Here is a 17092-nt window from a genome sequence, read left to right on the forward strand (position 1 = left end):
CACTCTACAAATACACAGGGTCAGTGTGCAGCAAAGTGGCTGTTTCCATCATGGTGTTCTGATCTAAAAAATTATTTCGTTTGGCAAAAGGCACTGGGAATTGAACGATCAAACCAGTCTCAATCATGGAAATTTATGGAGAATCCAGACTTTGAAATCATTTATCTAAGCCAGGGATAGGCAACTTTGGCTCTTTTATGACTCGTGGACTTCAACTCTCAGAATTCCTAAGCCAGCATGGCTGGCTCAGGAATTCTGGGAGTTGAAGTCCACGAGTCATAAAAGAGCCAAGGTTGCCTACCCCTGATCTAGGCCAATCTTTTACATTATCATCAATCTTACTACCACTGCTCTTCATCCCTTTTTTTAAAAAAAAAACTTTAAAAACGACAAACACAGATCTCCAATGTCTTTTCATTGGTATTTGGTAGCACTAGGATAACACCCAGAGACTGCAATCAATCTGAAGAGGTTGGAACAAAAGGTCATTCAACAGGTAGACATTTATTTTATTATTCAGAGCAGCTCTATCTGCAGCTTCTTGCAGAAAACAGATCATATTGGTGGCAAATCTCAAACAGGAGACTGTTTCAAAGGGCTGGCCCTTCACCGAAGGCCAATACTTCCAGGTTTCATATACACAACAGCTCTGGGAAATAGGATAATCAGACAACCTTCTTCCAGCAGGATTGAAATGGTAAAAAATGAGGCTCCAAAGGGCACCAAGACATAAAGGATTTTATAGGTTATTTTTTTAATGGGGAAAAAATATAGGGCATACAGACAAGACGAGGGATTTATGGCTTGGAAGATCCACCCTGAAGGAGGACTTGGAAAAATGCTGAATATATGAGAAATGTGAGGCTAACACAATTCTGGGATATGCCAGAAGTAGTTCTGTATCAAAGAGACATGAAGTTTTGAAAACTATTAGCATTAAAGCTGATCAGCAAAAAAACCCGTAAGATTAAAAGAGTCAGTACAGTCTGGCTATTCAATTAATGAAAGCATGACAAATTTCTTTTCCAGATTTTGATAAGATTGACTGCAAAAAACTACACGGGAGACTGTGAGTTCTAGTTCTGCCTTAGACATGAAAGCCAGCTGGATGATTTTGGGCCAGTCATTCTCTCTCAGCCCAACTCGCCTCACGGAGTAAATGTTATGGGGAAAAAACAGGAGGAGGAAAGACTATTAGATATGTTTGCCACAATGATTTATTTAAAAAAGTAGTAAAGGTGGGATAAAAGAAAAAGTATCAGTAGAAATGAGGGTATGCTCGTTTTGATGCTATATATCAAACATTGTATGTGTAGTTTGAAGTTCCTCCTGATCAAAGCACAATCCACTATTATTAGTACATGAGGAGAAAAGCTCTAATGGTGCAGCTTCTCTTCCAAACCTTTATGTCATTTTGATATAAAGGGATCAGCTAATGCATGTGAAGTTAAGACATCAGAAAAAGTAATAAGCACTTGTCAAATTTGAAGATATTAATCCATGTACTGCCGTCAACTTTTAAGTTGCCTGACTTAAGCAGCAAAACTTACTTAAAGAGCAGCAGTAGGTTTACTCTAAGGTTCTTTAATGTAAGATCTGTACAAAAGTGGAACACTATCAACAGAAGATGTGAGTCCTCCATTTCTGGTGTGTTTTAAGAAGAGACTAAACAATTTCCTCTCAAGAATGGCTTAACTGGTTTTCCAGCACATGGCAGAATCATGGAAGACGGACTCAAGATTCAGAGGGATCCTGACAGGCTTGAGGGCTGGGCCCTAGCCAACAATATGCAGTTCAATGATGATAAAAATAAGATCTGCACTAAGACAGAAAAAAACAAATGCACAGTATAGATCATGCAATACCTGGCTCCACAATATTAAATGTGAGAGGAATCTAAGTGTTCTTGTGGACCGCCACTTAAGTATGAGCCAGCAGTGTATTGCAGCTGCCAAAAAAGCCACTGTAGTTCTAGGCTGCTTCAACAGAGGGATAGCATCAAGAACACGAGAAGTGATAGTACCACTCTATACTGCACAAAGGAGGCCACACTTGGAATACTGCATCTAGTTCTGGTCATCACATTAGATCCCGAGACCCTTGAAAAAGTGCAGAGAAGAGCAACAAAGATGATAAGGGGTCTGGAGGCTAACCCGTACAATGGTTAATGGAACTAGACATGTCTAGCGTAACAAAAAGAAAGATTAAGAGTGACATGACAGCTGTCTTCCAGTATTTGATGGGCAGTCACAGAAAAGAGGGGGTTAATTTATTCTCTAAAGTATCTGAGGGCAGGATAAGAAGCAATGGGTGGAAGCTCATTAAAGAGAAGTCTAACCTGAAACTAAGAAGACATTTCCTAACAGTGAGAATTACAATCAATTGAAGAGTTTGCTTCCCAGAGTTGTAGGTGCTCCATCACTGGAGGTTTTCAAGAATAGATTGGACATCCATTTGCCCAGATGGTATAAAGTCTCTGCCTTAGGTAAAGGGGTTGGACTAGAAAACCTCCAAGGTTCCTTCTGGCTTTATGATTCCATGTTTCTATGTTTGACATAGGAAACTTCAGGAAACAGAGATTGGTTACAATCTCTTAAAAATGCAATTCAAGAATTAGAACATCGATCCACATAGTTCTGGCTAATTCCTTTGGATTCTAATACTCATAAACCTTTCACAGTGATCTTGCTGGAATCACTGCTTGTCAACTCTGTGCATGCTATCCTAGAATAGATTACTAGTAAATGAATTTATTAACAACCCAAGGGTTGGCAAATTCTTTATGTGTGGTGGCTGTGAATAGTCAAGATAATTATCACACTGCATGGATAACAAAGCTCTGACTGGTTAACTTGTACTTTCTTACAATGTAGCAAGGAAGATGATTTTTAAGAAATGTTACTGAATGTAGGGCAAATATTCAGAAAGGTAATTTGCTTGGTCACATGATTCTTTCTCAACCCAATAGAGAACTGAAACAAAAAAGATAACTTTGGAGCTAACTTACAAAGCTGCTGTAATAAGCAAGACTGAACACAGGTAATAACCAAATGCAGCCACTATCTTGAAATCTCAGTAGTATTATGAAGTGATTAGCTGCCCTTAACTTACTTGAGAATCTAAGAAGCTCAGATAGTCATTTTTCTCTTGTTATGAAGGTTGTTACTCTATAAATGACCTGCACTTCATATTAAATGAAATTGACAAGTGACAATCCAAAGCATATACAGTGTATTCAGAAAGTATTCAGACGCCTTCACCTTTGCCACGTTTGTTATGCTGCAGCCTGATTCTACAGTTGTTAAAATTCTTTTTTTTCTCATAAAATACCCCATAATAATAAAGTAAAAACAGAATTTTAGAAATATCTGTAAATTTATTTATTTTTTAAATCACACTGGCATAAGTATTCAGTCCCTTTGCTACAACAGGTGATATTTAGCTTTGGTGCCTCCCACTTCTCTTGATCATTGCTGACTTGTTTCTTCACCTTGATTGGAGTTGACCTGTGGTAAATTAAATTGATTGAACATGATTTGGAAAGGCACACATCTCTCTAAAGAAGGCCTCACAGCTGACAATGCATACTGTACCAGAGGAAAAGCCATGAAGTCAAAGGAACAGCCTGCAGAGCTCAGAGACAGGATTATTGCAAGGCACAGATCTGGGAAAAGCTACAATAAAAATTCTGCTGCACTGAAGTTCCTAAGAACACAGTGGCCTCCATAATGCTCAAAGGGAAGACATTTGGCACAATCAGGTCTCTTTCAAGAGCTGGTCACTTGGTCAAACTGAGCAATGAGGGAGAAGGGCCTTAGTAAGAGAGGTGACCAAGAACCCAGTGATCACTCTGACTGAGCTCTAGAGATCTTGTGTGGCGATGGGACAGAGTTCCAGAAGGACAACCATCACTGCAGCCCTCCACCATTATGTCTGGAGGAAACCAGGCATTACATATCACCATCATCCCAACAGTGAAGCATGGTAGTGGCAGCTTTATGCTATGGGGGTGTTTTCCAGTAGCAGGGACTGGGAGACTGGTCAGCGTTGAGGGAAAGCTGAATGGAGCAAAGTACAGGGATATCCTCAATGAAAACCTGTTCCACAGCGCTCAGGACCTCAGACTGGGCTGAAGGTTCACTTTCCAACATGATAACAGTCCTAAGCACAGAGCCAAGACAATATAGGAGTGGCTTAGGAACAATTCTGTGAATGTCCTAGAGTGACCCAGCCAGAGCCCTGACTTGAACCCTATTGAACATCTCTGGAGGGACCTGAAAATGGCTGTCCACCAACGGTCACCATCCAACATGACTGACTTGAGAGGATTTGCAAGGAAGAATGGCAGAAAATCCCCCAATCCAGGTGTGCAAAGTTTGTCACATCATCCCCAAAAGGACTCGAGACTGTAATTGCTGCCGAAGGTTCTTCAACTGATTGAAGGGTCTGACTATTTATGTCAATGTGATATTTCAGTTGTTTCTTTTTAATAAATTTACAGACATTTCTAAAATTCTGTTTTCACTTTGTCATTATGGAGTACTGAGTGTAGGTTAATGAGAAAAAAAATGAACTTCAACAACTATAGAATCAGGTTGCAGCATAAAAAAATGGCAAGTGAATGCACTGTATATAAGTGCTTGTCCACTGGTGGAGGATAACCTGGTTTAAGCCACCTTTAAAGAAAAGAGAAAGAATTCCAACATTATTATCTTTAAAAGTTTTTGCGCTATGTTTTAAAGTGAGCCGAGATACATCTTGGTTGAGTCTTGAATTTTGTAATGACAGTTTACATTGTTCTTTCTTTGTTCTCCTGTTACAAAGCTATCCTTTCATGATTATATCGGATGCGATGGCAGTGCCTTAACTAAATCTAGTTTAAATCATGATAAGGAAAACACTCCCTGTTATCAAACCATGCCTACCAACCAAATTTACTTAAAGATGAAGTCATAACAATGAGGGAAAAGAGCAAATAAAAGGATTGGATAGGCATATTTGTTAATGTCAATACAATGACTTTAACAAGTGCTGTTTGGGATATATAAATAACATGCTGATGGGTTAAATTAAATGAATGCACATCATATACTAGCAGCTATGTCAACAGATATGAAGACATCTGTTGAAGTTCAAGGTTTATCTTCTTTCACTTGTCAATCAACAATAAACTAGAGCAATTATGATCCAATTGACACACAGTCTCTGTGAGCTGGCATAATTATTTTTATAGGCATATTTTTTTTCAAGAATCATGAAACTATGAAATCATAGAATCTGAGAACACTACAGTAGAGTTACTATTTTATATTAAGTCAAGTAATTCTATGTGCAGATGTATATAGAGCAGCAGTTTTACTAGATGTCAAACATAACAAAGTTTATTCATAATTCCACCATAACTGGTTCTACAACTTTCATATTGTGCAATAAAAAACCCTTACTATTACAAGCTATGCTAATGAAGTTGACTCAACATCATTCTCAACAATTTAAAAATGAGCAGAACATAAACATACAGACTAGAAAAACCCAACTGATATTCTTTATTCCAAAATCCTTTTTAGATATACCGTTACTGTTTTCAATTTCAAATAAGTATCTGATTTTTGTTCAAGTATTACTGCACTAATACAATAGGTGCTAGTACTTTTTTGGTGGGTAAATGTTTTTGTATATTGTGGGCTCTAAAAATATAAAAAAGTACAGGTGGTCCTCAACTTACAACCATTTGTTTAGTGATCATTTAAAGTTACAAAAGTACTAAAAAAATTGATTTATGACCATTTTTCACACTTATGACCATTATAGGATCCCTGTGGTCATGTGATCAAAATTCAGAAGCTTGGCAACTGGCATGAATTTATGATGGTTGAAATGTCGCAGGGTCATGTGATACCTTTGGAGACCTTCCAGCAAGCAGAGTCAATGAGGAAATCGGATTCGCTTAACAACCATGTCACTAACTTAACTGCAGTAATTTATCCACTGTGGGAAGTAAAGGTCGTAATGTGGGACAAGGCCCACTTAACTGTCTTGCTTAGTAACTAAATATTGGGCATCAATTGTGGTTGTAAGTCGAGAACTACCTGTACATATTTTCAACATATAAAGCCCCAAAATCATTAGACCTCATGTGACATTTTAGGAGGTTTGACATATTTCTCAAGGGTATGTTTTAAAAAATGATCTACAGTCACTATCTAGGGACAATCTCAGTCTGTCAGTTCAAAGAATTTGCAGATTGGGTGTGGGTAAGAACAGCATAGATGGAAAATGCATCTAAACCCTGGTAAAGCAGTTCAATTTGTATCAGAATCAGAACAGAGCTGGGAGAGACCTTCGAGGTCTTCTAGTCCAACCCTCCTCCACAAGCAGGAGACTCTATTACTGAAGAAATAACCCAAATCAGCCTCACAGAATAAAACAGTTTGTTGGCCTCAGTTCTGGTTAAAGATTTTATGAGAAACTGATGAAAAAAGACACATCCCTTCCCCGTTTAATACAATGCTTGCCCGCATTTGCAAATTCTTTACACTTGACACTGTGATACACTGAGGTTTGCAACTCTGACATTATAATTCTGAGCTGTCAATAAAATGCTAGTGCCAGGGTCTGGGATATCTGAGGGAACACCTGCTGCCAGCATCAAGCTCCCTTCGTCCTGTGCGCTCCCACAGGGAGGGTCTTCTCAGGGTACCGCGGGTAAAAGATTGCTGGCGGACAATACCCAGGGGGAGGGCCTTCTCTGTGGGTGCACCTGCCCTTTGGAACCAGCTGCCTGTAGAGCTTAGGGCTGCCCCTGACCTTCGCTCATTCTGCCGGGACCTGAAGACTTGAGCTTTCTGGCCTGGACTGAGAGTATTAATTGGGGTTTTAATTGGATTTTAATTGTAGTTTTATATTTTTATATTTATTCAAGGTTTAAATATAATCATTTTAACTGTTCTTAATTTTTGTAATTGTTGTATTGTTATTTTAAAAACCTTGTGAACCGCCCTGAGTCCTACGGGAGAAGGGCGTTATATAAGTCTAATAAAGATAAAGATAAAGATTTCTTCTGTTGGGTAATATTATTGTGACCGATTTTTTACCCCTGTAATTTTCATTAGATAGCGGTATTAGCTCCTCTAACATGAATTTCATTTTTTTAGCTGAAAAAGTAAATGTTCCCTAGAAATGTCACCAAAATACTTCATGTACCTGAATCCATACTCATCCATTAAGTCTTTATCCACAAGCTAGAAGCAGTTGGCATGTTGAAAGTATGGCTTTATTTGGCTGTGAGAAACACAGTCACATTGTCATGCTGTTAAATAGACTAGAAAATGGACCAACTGCCTATTTTAAAGCCTTGTTTCTTATTGTTGCTGATCTTTAAGCTTGATGCTCATTAGCATAATCACTGGGTATGATTCCTCATAAAGGAATCAACATGGCCTACCATTTTCAATTCTGTTTTGAAAGAACTTGGCAAGTGGTTCAACTGACAATAAAGATACTGTTTCCCTCCCCATGCCCAAGGGGTTCTGTTCTAACTATGCTAAATTAATAAGCTAGTATTTCCACACAATGTTTCATAAAGAAGAATGTCTGCTTTTCAGACATTTTTGTATTATGTTACAGGAACTGTTAACAATAAAATATATTTACTGCCATGGTGTAAAATGCTATAACTGCAATTTCTTATAGTTACTCCATGTGAAATAAAAAATAATAATTTTATCCTTTGTGCCTAAATAACTTCAGTCATAACTTGAAGAATGTTCCTAGAAGTTTATATGCTTTAGTGCAATACAAATTTACATTAATTTTTAACAGTTTAATAGTGTTGTATAAAACACAAAGAAGTGGATTCACAAGTAATACCCTACATAAATTAGTTTTTCAAACATTTTTTTCAAACACTGGCCTTTTGAAAATGAATAAACATAGATGTAAATATGCAATTTTACTTATTACTGTCCATATTGTTGTTAAGATATGTTTTCCTCCTTTCTTGCCTTTGTTTTTTAACAATAAAAAAGGGAAAGGTTTCTCATAAAAGTGATCTCCCACTCTAGGGGGTGGTGCTCAACTCAGATTCATAGCCGAAGAGCCAGCATTGTCTGAAGCCACTTCTGTAGTCATGTGATTGGCATGACTATACACTCAAAGCTCACGGAATGCTGTTACCTTCCCATCTAAGTGGTACCTATTTATCTACTTGCATTTACATCCTTTTGAATTGATAGGTTTGTAGGAGCTTAGGCAAATAACAGAAGCTCACTTTGCTACTTGGTACTTAGGTCTTGAACTACCAATCTTCTGGTCAACAAGCTCAGCATCTTAACTGCTTGGCTGCCATGCCCTATATACTTTCAACTATGTACAGTATATTGTCTATATATTCTCTATTATTTATAATATATACATATATTTCCTTAAATTATATTTAATAAAGATACAGGAGGATCTAGACAGACTTGAACAATGGGCGCTATCTAACAAAATGAAATTCAATGGTGAAAAAAGTAAGGTTCTAAACTTAGGCAAGAAAAACCAAATGTACAGGTATAGTATAGGTGGTACCTTGCTCAATAGTACTAACTGTGAGAGGGATCTTGGAGTCCTAGTGGACAATCCCTTAAATATGAGCCAGCAGTGTGCTGCAGCTGCCAAAAAAGCCAACACAGTGCTAGGCTGCATTAACAGAGGGATAGAATCAAGATCATGTGAAGTATTAATACCACTTTACAATGCCTTGGTAAGGCCACACTTGGAATACTGGCATCCAGTTTTCATCACCACAATGTAAAAAAGATGTTGAGACTCTAGAAAGAGTACAGAGAAGAGCAACAAAGATGATTAGGGGATTTGAGGCTAATACATATAAGGAACGGTTGCTGGAATTGGGTATGTCTAGTTTAATGAAAAGAAGGACTAGGGGTGACATGATAGCATTATTCTAATATCTCAGGGGTTGCCACAAAGAAGAGGGAATCAAGCTATTCTCAAAGCACCTGAAGGCAGGACAAGAAGCAACGGATGGAAACTAATCAAGGAGAGAAGCAACCTAGAACTAAAGAGAAACTTTCTGACAGTTAGAACAATTAACCAGTGGAACAACCTGCCTTCAGAAGCTGTGAATGCTCCAACACTGTAAGTTTTTAAGAAGAGACTGGACAGCCGTTTGTCTGAAATGGTATAGGGTTTCCTGCCTGAGCAGGGGGTTGGACTACATGAGCTCCAAGGTCCCTTTCAACTTTATTATTATTATTAAATAAATATGTGAATATATATTAGTATACATTTAATATGTATTAAATATATTAAATAAATTATATGTAAATATATTAAAAATATTAATAAATATATATTCCCCATATATCCTCAACAATACCAATTCACTATTGTTCTTTTTTTATTAAATGTGTATGACTTCTTAGAAAACAAAGCAGTTACTCTATAAATTTATAAGCTGCCTTTCCCAGCAGGCCTCCAATCAATTATTTATTATCTATTAGCCAGATGTTACTGTCCTATACACTAATATATTTTTCCTATTTCTTTTTGCAATAGGTCTGCCTGACTTTCATATGTATAAAAAAATTAAGTATGTTTTTTCACTAAAATGGGCAAAAAACAAAGCTTGTACTCTTAGGTTTTTATTCTAGACACACGGCTATCACTGGAATCTAAAGAACAAAGGCTGCAGGATAGGAAATAGATGACAGCTAGCAAGCTGGTCTGGTTGAAATGAAGAGTCATACATAATTCAGCCTTCCCCTATTTCCAGAACTCAAATATCTTTATGTATAGAGAACATGCTTCAGGATGTATATTGAATATACCAATTATCAGATTAGGAGTTTTCCATTAATTTTAAAAAATGATATGGAACCACATTCACTTATACTCTAAGGAGAAAACACCCTACATTATCTTAGGAAAAAAGATATCAAACTAAACAGTCAAACACCAACCAAGATTTTACTTTCCATTTCCCTAGGAAATTTTGTTTGATTTAACTCAGCTTTTAAAAACGTATTGATTGACTGACTTATTTAAGCACAATCTATCAACAATGCATTCCATTTAAAAAACACATTAAAAACGTAAAAAAAATCTACGCACATGTATAATATAGCGCAACACAGTTTTTACAGGGTTTAGTGTATCTCTGCTCAGAATACAACTACAACTTACGTTTTTCATCATCAGCATGCACAAGTGATGCTGCTCTTGACAACACATCCAATGGAGTCTCCATTCCTGACTGGATCCTGTATAAAAAATAAATATTGTAATATTTTGTCAGACACTAAAAGAGGCAAATCCCTATTTCATTAAGTCATCAGCGATCAATAGGGCCAGATGCTTCTTCAGACAGGCCTCCAGATACAGGAGATGTTGAGATCCAATATTTATTGCCTTATCTGCAAGCCACTCAGAGTTATGCAGCACCAGATGGGTGGCTACATAAGGCTAAGACGTGTTCACTAGGAGTCAAAAACAACTTGATGGTACATAATCAATCATATGAGATTATTACATTAAAAAACAAATATTTTCTCTCAAGAAAAACTACAGGTGAGAGTGGAGCAATTAGAAATGAAAACCCAATATATCATTTTGTGAATAAAAATAAACCAAACAATAAAAGAAAAATAATAATAATTCAAAGAATAAAGCTTGTAAAATACCCTCTTCCCCAGTAAAGCTTGCAAAATAAGCCCACTGGTTTCAGTAATCCAAATTAAAACACTGCTCTGCTATATCGTATTAATTTGGTTCTTGAAGAACCACTCCTGCTTACTGAATTATACCAGTAATTACACCCAAATTGCAGCACTATTATCTTCATACGCTTCCCTAAAATTGCTAGAAAGAAGATTCTGTTCAGACTGTCATCCCCTTTTTAATAAATTATTTCATTACATTAAACAACCAAGCCAAAACAATTACAAATTGGATAACAACTGAATTCCAGAAGTACTAGATGCCCTATAAATCAACTTTTCATTATTAGACACAATGTTCAAGTTTGACCTTTTAGTTAACTATCCATGACAATGTTGTCCAAAAAGTCTCAGATCCCTATAAATTTGATGCTGATTCCTAATAATTTTAAATATGTTCCCAGGACTAATGAAATTTCAAAAATCCTCCTCTCCAAATGTTTTCACAAAAGTAAAATTTATAACCAAGACTAAATAAATTGAACATAATGTACCAATCTTTTACTTACTTAGGCAAATTTATAGAGACAATGTAATGAGATATTACATCACATTGATAGTTTTATAAGTTCTACTGTTTTCCATCTCAATTCTTACAATAGGGTCAACAGAAGATGGACTTACCGATTTACTAATAACTTAAGTCACATCTTTAATTCGGATCATGATCACTTGGACAGGTTCCAAAAATAGAATTAACCTAGGTTCAGAAATATCATTCACCTAACCTAGACCTAATTTCATCTCTACCCTAGACTTGCAGATGTATTTATCCAGGTCAAAGTAGAAATCAAGGATTTTTATGTAACTGAGATCATACTCACATGCTCATTATATGCAGTTAAAGCTGAGAGTATTACAAGTTAAAGCTGTCTTCTCCAACAGCCATCCTTATTTATTTATTTATTTTTGGGACTTATATGCTGCCCTATCTCCCGAAGGACTCAGGGCGGCTAACAACAATAAAAAGCAATACAAAAATTAAAAAAGAATTAAATAACAGCCCCAAAATAAATTAACTACACAGTTAAAAATTAAAACATATTTAAAAACCCATCATCAATCCAGGTCAGCCTGATGGAAGAAAAAAAGTTTTGAGGTCGCGGTGAAAAGACTGGAGGTCCGGGGCCATCCGAAGCTCAAGGGGGAGTTGGTGCCAAAGGGCTGGTGCTCCCACAGAGAAGGCCCTCCCCCTGGGGGTCGCCAGCCGACATTGTCTGGCCGACGGCACCCTGAGGAGGCCCTCTCTGTGTGAGCGCACTGGGCGATGGGAAGTCGTCCCCGGTAGCAGACGGTCCTGCAAATATCCCGGGCCTAAGCCATCCTTAACCATGTAGGTCAGAAATTTCAAGCACTAAGCTAAGGAAGGCTGGAAGAGAGACTTCAGAAAAGCCCTTCTACACATCAGCTTAAATGTTTCAGAGAAAAAATGTACCAGTGTGTTCTGTTTTCAACGCATGCACAAATATCTCTCATTCATTTTGCAAACTGAATTTTATGTAAAATACATTGTATCATTTTTTTCCTATAGCAGATGTATGGTATATTGCAGGGGTAGGCAACCTTGGCTCTTTTATGACTCATGGACTTCAACTCCCAGAATTCCTGAGCCAGCCATGCTGAGGAGAAATGGAGAGGTTTCCATACTGAGCCATGCTGGCTCAGGAATTCTGGGAGTTGAAGTCCACGAGTCATAAAAGAGCCAAGGTTGCCTACCCCTGGTATATTGGTTGCAGAATATTATTATAACTGACCACATCCAAATTCTCATCCTAACTCTATCCAGTAACCCTTTCTCATTCTCTAGCAGACCTGTTGAAATGATGTGTTAAAATCTTGAATCATTTGGAAACTGGGGTTCTGATCCTGCCACCTTTAGAGAAAAAAACAGAATATAAATGAAAAGAATAAATACTACTAACGGCATTATTTGCATCTATTGTGTCACATTCCAAACATTTCCATAGTTTCAAAGAAGGGGAGAGAAGAGAAAATTAAAGTTGTTCAACAAATCTAAGTCCAGAAAACATTACTAGATTGTATACCTCAAAGAAGAAACTACGGAAATATTAATCAGTTTGTTTGTCATGAGCTTATGGGACACAATCTGGTATGGAACTCTAGAATGGGAGGCAGAAGCTGCTGTCCTGGGTCCCACTGCAGTACTAAGTATAGTTTGCCCCACACATACAAAACACCTACAAATGGAATTTACATAGGCAAGAAATACGTTGTTAATTTCAATTATAAATTTGAATCCAGGAGAGAAGGAACAAATCACCAACCTTACCAGGTCCTTATCCAGGTTAAGGGTTTGCTCTGAGAGTTCAGAAACCAAAGGGCAAACTCTTAATTCATCTACACTTTGATCATACCAGATTATAAATTGGATATAGGCTAACATACAGTATTAGGGAAGGTGGATTGCAAACAAGTCTGCTTTAAATCAATGAAATGAACCATATTTTTTTTAGCCAAAACTAATCAAAAGTTTACAAAATTATGATTTCAGATAAAAATGATTGCTTTAGAAAATAAATATGGAGATGGATAACGGTAGATAGAAAGTGATTAATTCAATTTTCCTTCCTTAAGGGTTTCATTTCATTATTTATCCAATCACCAGAGTGTACCAAAATCACTGTGCATAGGAGAACAGAAATAAACAAAGAGGCAAAAGAAACAAACTTATCTTCCTCTCTGAACTTAACTGTGCAATAAAAACCTTACTATGTCTTCATTGTAGCCCTCATTGCCTCTGAATTTACTTTTCAAACACTGATGCCACCTCTCAAACTGAACACCTGCAAAATTTAAATCATTGCATCCCAACTGTTGCAAAAAGGGAGATCCTCTACCTGCAGCCAGACTGGGCTAACAGACCAAATCGTATCAAATCTCAATTAATACAAGAAGATTTCGAAAGCTAGGAGATGCTACTTTGCATGGAGGGACTAAGAAAAGGGAAATTCCCAATGCCTTTTGAATGACTCTCTTCAATGTAAAAGCAGCCTGCAGAAGGCAGCTGTCTAAAAAATCAAAAGGGCTCAAGGAAGAGCAGATGTCATGATGACACTGACAAGTCCAAACAAGGCTAGAGAGATGTGTCATCTGGTAAGCACTGACAGGACATTGCAGAGTTAATAGTAAGAGCCTGCAACTATTAGGTGGCCAAAACAAAAACACCTCCCACAAAACTTAGCAAATCCAACCAAACTTGTCCATCAAAGTTTGCATACCCGTATCAATTGCCATTCTTGCTAGTTCTTGCTAAACAGCCTCACGTTCGGACCGAAGAAGTGGATATCCATGGCAAAAGCAGCACCGAAATGCACACACATAACTAACTCTAAGTGGCTTTGTTTCTTTCCAGATCGCTTCCAATCTAACATTTGCTTACATTCTGAGTGAGTTCAGCATGTAAAGGGTGCTTAAGGGGGGGGGGCTGCAATCGTGTGGGGCTAGGCATCTCGCAAGCCCAGAAAAAGAATGGGCAGCGCCCCGAGAAAACTCTGAAGAAAAAAAAAAGCAAGAAGGATCCGCTTGCAAAGGCCAGCTAAAACGATCCATTAAAAGCCAAGAGCCAACCGGAGCGCTTTTTTTGTGCGGCATAACGATAACACGACAACGATCTACTATCGGTCAATTAGCGCAGCGTTTCCCAACCTTAGGAACTTGAAGATGCGTGGACTTCAACTCCCAGAATTCCCCAGCCAGCATAGCTGGCTGGGGAATTCTGGGAGTTGAAGTCCACGCATCTTCAAGTTCCTAAGGTTGGGAAAAGCTGAATTAGCGTATCCTAACCTCAGCAAAACAAACAAGAGAAAGAAAAGGGGGAGGGGGTAATACGAAGTAGAGCTACAAGTTCTCTCCCTTTCCCCCTCCCTCCCCCCTCCGTTCTCCGGGATTTCACTTTTCCAAGACTACAGACGCATAAAACCTACCCCGCGATTTCTCCCACTTGCAGCCGAGAATAAACGCTCTTTTTTTTTTATTCGCTTCTACGCTTTATCCACTAGAGAAGTCGGCACACAAGCTCTCCCAAGCACGGCTTGGAACAGACGGCAGGTCTGAAAGCAACTATTCCCCCCCCTCCGCCCCCTTTCCAAAGACCCCGGGCCCGCTTATAAAGGCGATCAGGAAAAGCTTCGACCCCTCAGCGCCAAGCTTCCCCCCAGGGTCCACCCAAGCGCCGACCAGCATCTTCCCGGCGCCCCGCTGTTATCCACAGCCCCTCTCCAGCAAAGCCGCCGCACCGCACTTCCGCCGCCGCGGGGACGACCCGTGCAAACTCCAGCTCCCGTCGTAGGCTCCTCACTCACCAGTTTGCAAGACCTTCCGCGCTACTCAGTCGCGCTCCCCCCTGCAAAGCCGGGCCGAGCCGAGCCGGGCCAGGAGGGGGGGAGGGGAGAGGGGGAAGGGTAAAGAGAGAAAGTCGGCGCGCGCCCTGCCCGCGGTCGCTCCGAGCTTTCCTGGTTTCTCCAGTCGCCAAGCTCGGTTGCGCGGGCTCCAGCCAGGAAGCGCCCTGCCTGCTGATTGGGCAGAGAGGGGTCGCGCGGCTGGGTCCCAAACAATGCGAGCCTTCGCAAGATTGAGCGGCCGCGCTCGGCACCGCTCGGCGCGCGCTGCGGTGCGCTAGGCTAGCCGAAGGAAGAATTCCAAGAATGATGGAATTCTCTTCCTAGCAGGTGGGGAGAGCCCTGCTGCCCCATTGGCTGCGGACGCTCGTGAGATCAGCCTACATTAGGATAATAAGGCCATGACATCATATCCTCAGCAGGTAATATCGAAGTCGGGGTGGGGGGGTGGGGAGTTGGGGAGAAAGAGAGGGAGGGGCGGTTGAGAGAGAAAATGTCTAAAATGTGTTTCAATGGGAGCCCGAATTTAGAGGCGGGGCGGGAAGCGTTCCTCATTGTCTACCCTCGGCCGCCTCCTTCAGGGCCGAGAGTTGCACGAGCCCTGGCATTCTCCCCCCCCCCCGCCCCTCCACCTACTCGCTGGTTCTCGGCTACACAAAGCAGGAGCTCGGCAGTTACTCGGTCGCAGCGGCGGTTTCTATGCAACGTACCGCGCCTCTGATCCGGACTAAAGCGACGAGATTGCAGCCGCTTGCCCGGAAGAAACCCGCTGGAGGGCATAACAGGCGGCCGCAAGCGGCAACCTTTGTGCGTCCTCCAAGCGATTCCCGCCGAACGAAGGTCAGATCCGAGAGGAGGAGTAATTTCTTTCAGTAATTCCTAAATCACCTGAAATCATCTTCATATCCCTCCTTGGGCGATTAGTTTTATTATTATTTTTTGACCGACTGCCTTGTGTTGCTTACCTGTGGAGTAAAATTGTAACGACCCAAGGGGCTCTCTAAACTCTTGCAGCAAACTCGCTTCCATCGAGGGTTCGTGTTTTTCAATAATTCCGTCCTTCCTATCAAAACTTTTGAAAACGAATCTTTTTCTTCAGCGTAAAATTGCAAAATTGTATGAATAATTGGAAACCGGATACTGTACAACAGGGGTCCCCAACCCCCCCCCCGTCTGTGGACCAGTACCAAGCCGGGACATGCCAGCAACCTGTCCACACAAACAAAGCCCCAAGGATGAAGGCAGGACACAAAACCACGCACCCTCCACGGAACAACCTCTCTCGTAACTGGTCCCTTGTGTCCAAAAGGTTGGGGACCTCTGTCACAAAAATAAGAGAAATGAGTTAGGCAAAATATACCAAGTTTATCAAATTTAAACGTGGAATAAAATGAAGATAACATATTTCTTGAGAGTTGAGTGTTAGAAATTCAACAGTGGATTAAACAAACTGATTTTGCAACATAAAAGACATATATACATATACATATATATATATATATATTGTTGTTAGCTGCGAAATCGTGTCCGACCCATCATGACCCTATGGACAACGTTCCTCCAGGCCTTCCTGTCCTCTACCATCTTCTGGAGTCCATTTAAGCTCACGCCTACTGCTTCAGTGACTCCGTCCAGCCATCTCATTCTCTGTCGTCCCCTTCTTCTATTGCCCTCAATCTTTCCCAGCATTAGGCTCTTCTCCAGTGAGTCCTTCCTTCTCATTAGGTGGCCAAAGTATTTGAGTTTTAGCTTTAGGATCTGACCTTCTAAAGAGCAGTCAGGGTTGATCTCCTCTAGGACTGACCGGTTTGATCGCCTTGCAGTCCAAGGGACTCGCAGGAGTCTTCTCCAGTACCATAGTTCAAAGGCCTCAATTCTTTGGTGCTCAGCCTTTTTTATGGTCCAACTTTCACTGCCATACATTGCAACTGGGAAGACCATAGCCTTGACTATACACACCTTTGTTGACAGGGTGATGTCTATGCTTTTTAGTGTGCTGTCTAGATTTGCCAT

At 39.9% G+C, this 17092-nt stretch overlaps 1 protein-coding gene across 1 annotated transcript in view; it reads right to left on the reverse strand.

The window, feature by feature from the left end:
• VGLL4 (vestigial like family member 4) overlaps positions 1-15352 on the reverse strand; it is a 103351-nt gene extending 87999 nt beyond the window's left edge. The window contains exons 1-2 of the mRNA XM_081320469.1: positions 15044-15352; positions 10189-10265 (exon numbers count right to left, since the gene is read on the reverse strand). Coding sequence (XP_081176595.1) covers positions 10189-10252 — 64 coding nt within the window. The 5' untranslated portion in view covers positions 10253-10265; positions 15044-15352. The remainder of the gene's footprint in view (positions 1-10188; positions 10266-15043) is intronic.
• Positions 15353-17092: the final 1740 nt, after the last annotated feature.

This window comes from Vipera berus, assembly GCF_964194415.1.
Source record: "Vipera berus genome assembly, chromosome: 2".
In the NCBI taxonomy this organism is placed as follows: domain Eukaryota; kingdom Metazoa; phylum Chordata; class Lepidosauria; order Squamata; family Viperidae; genus Vipera; species Vipera berus.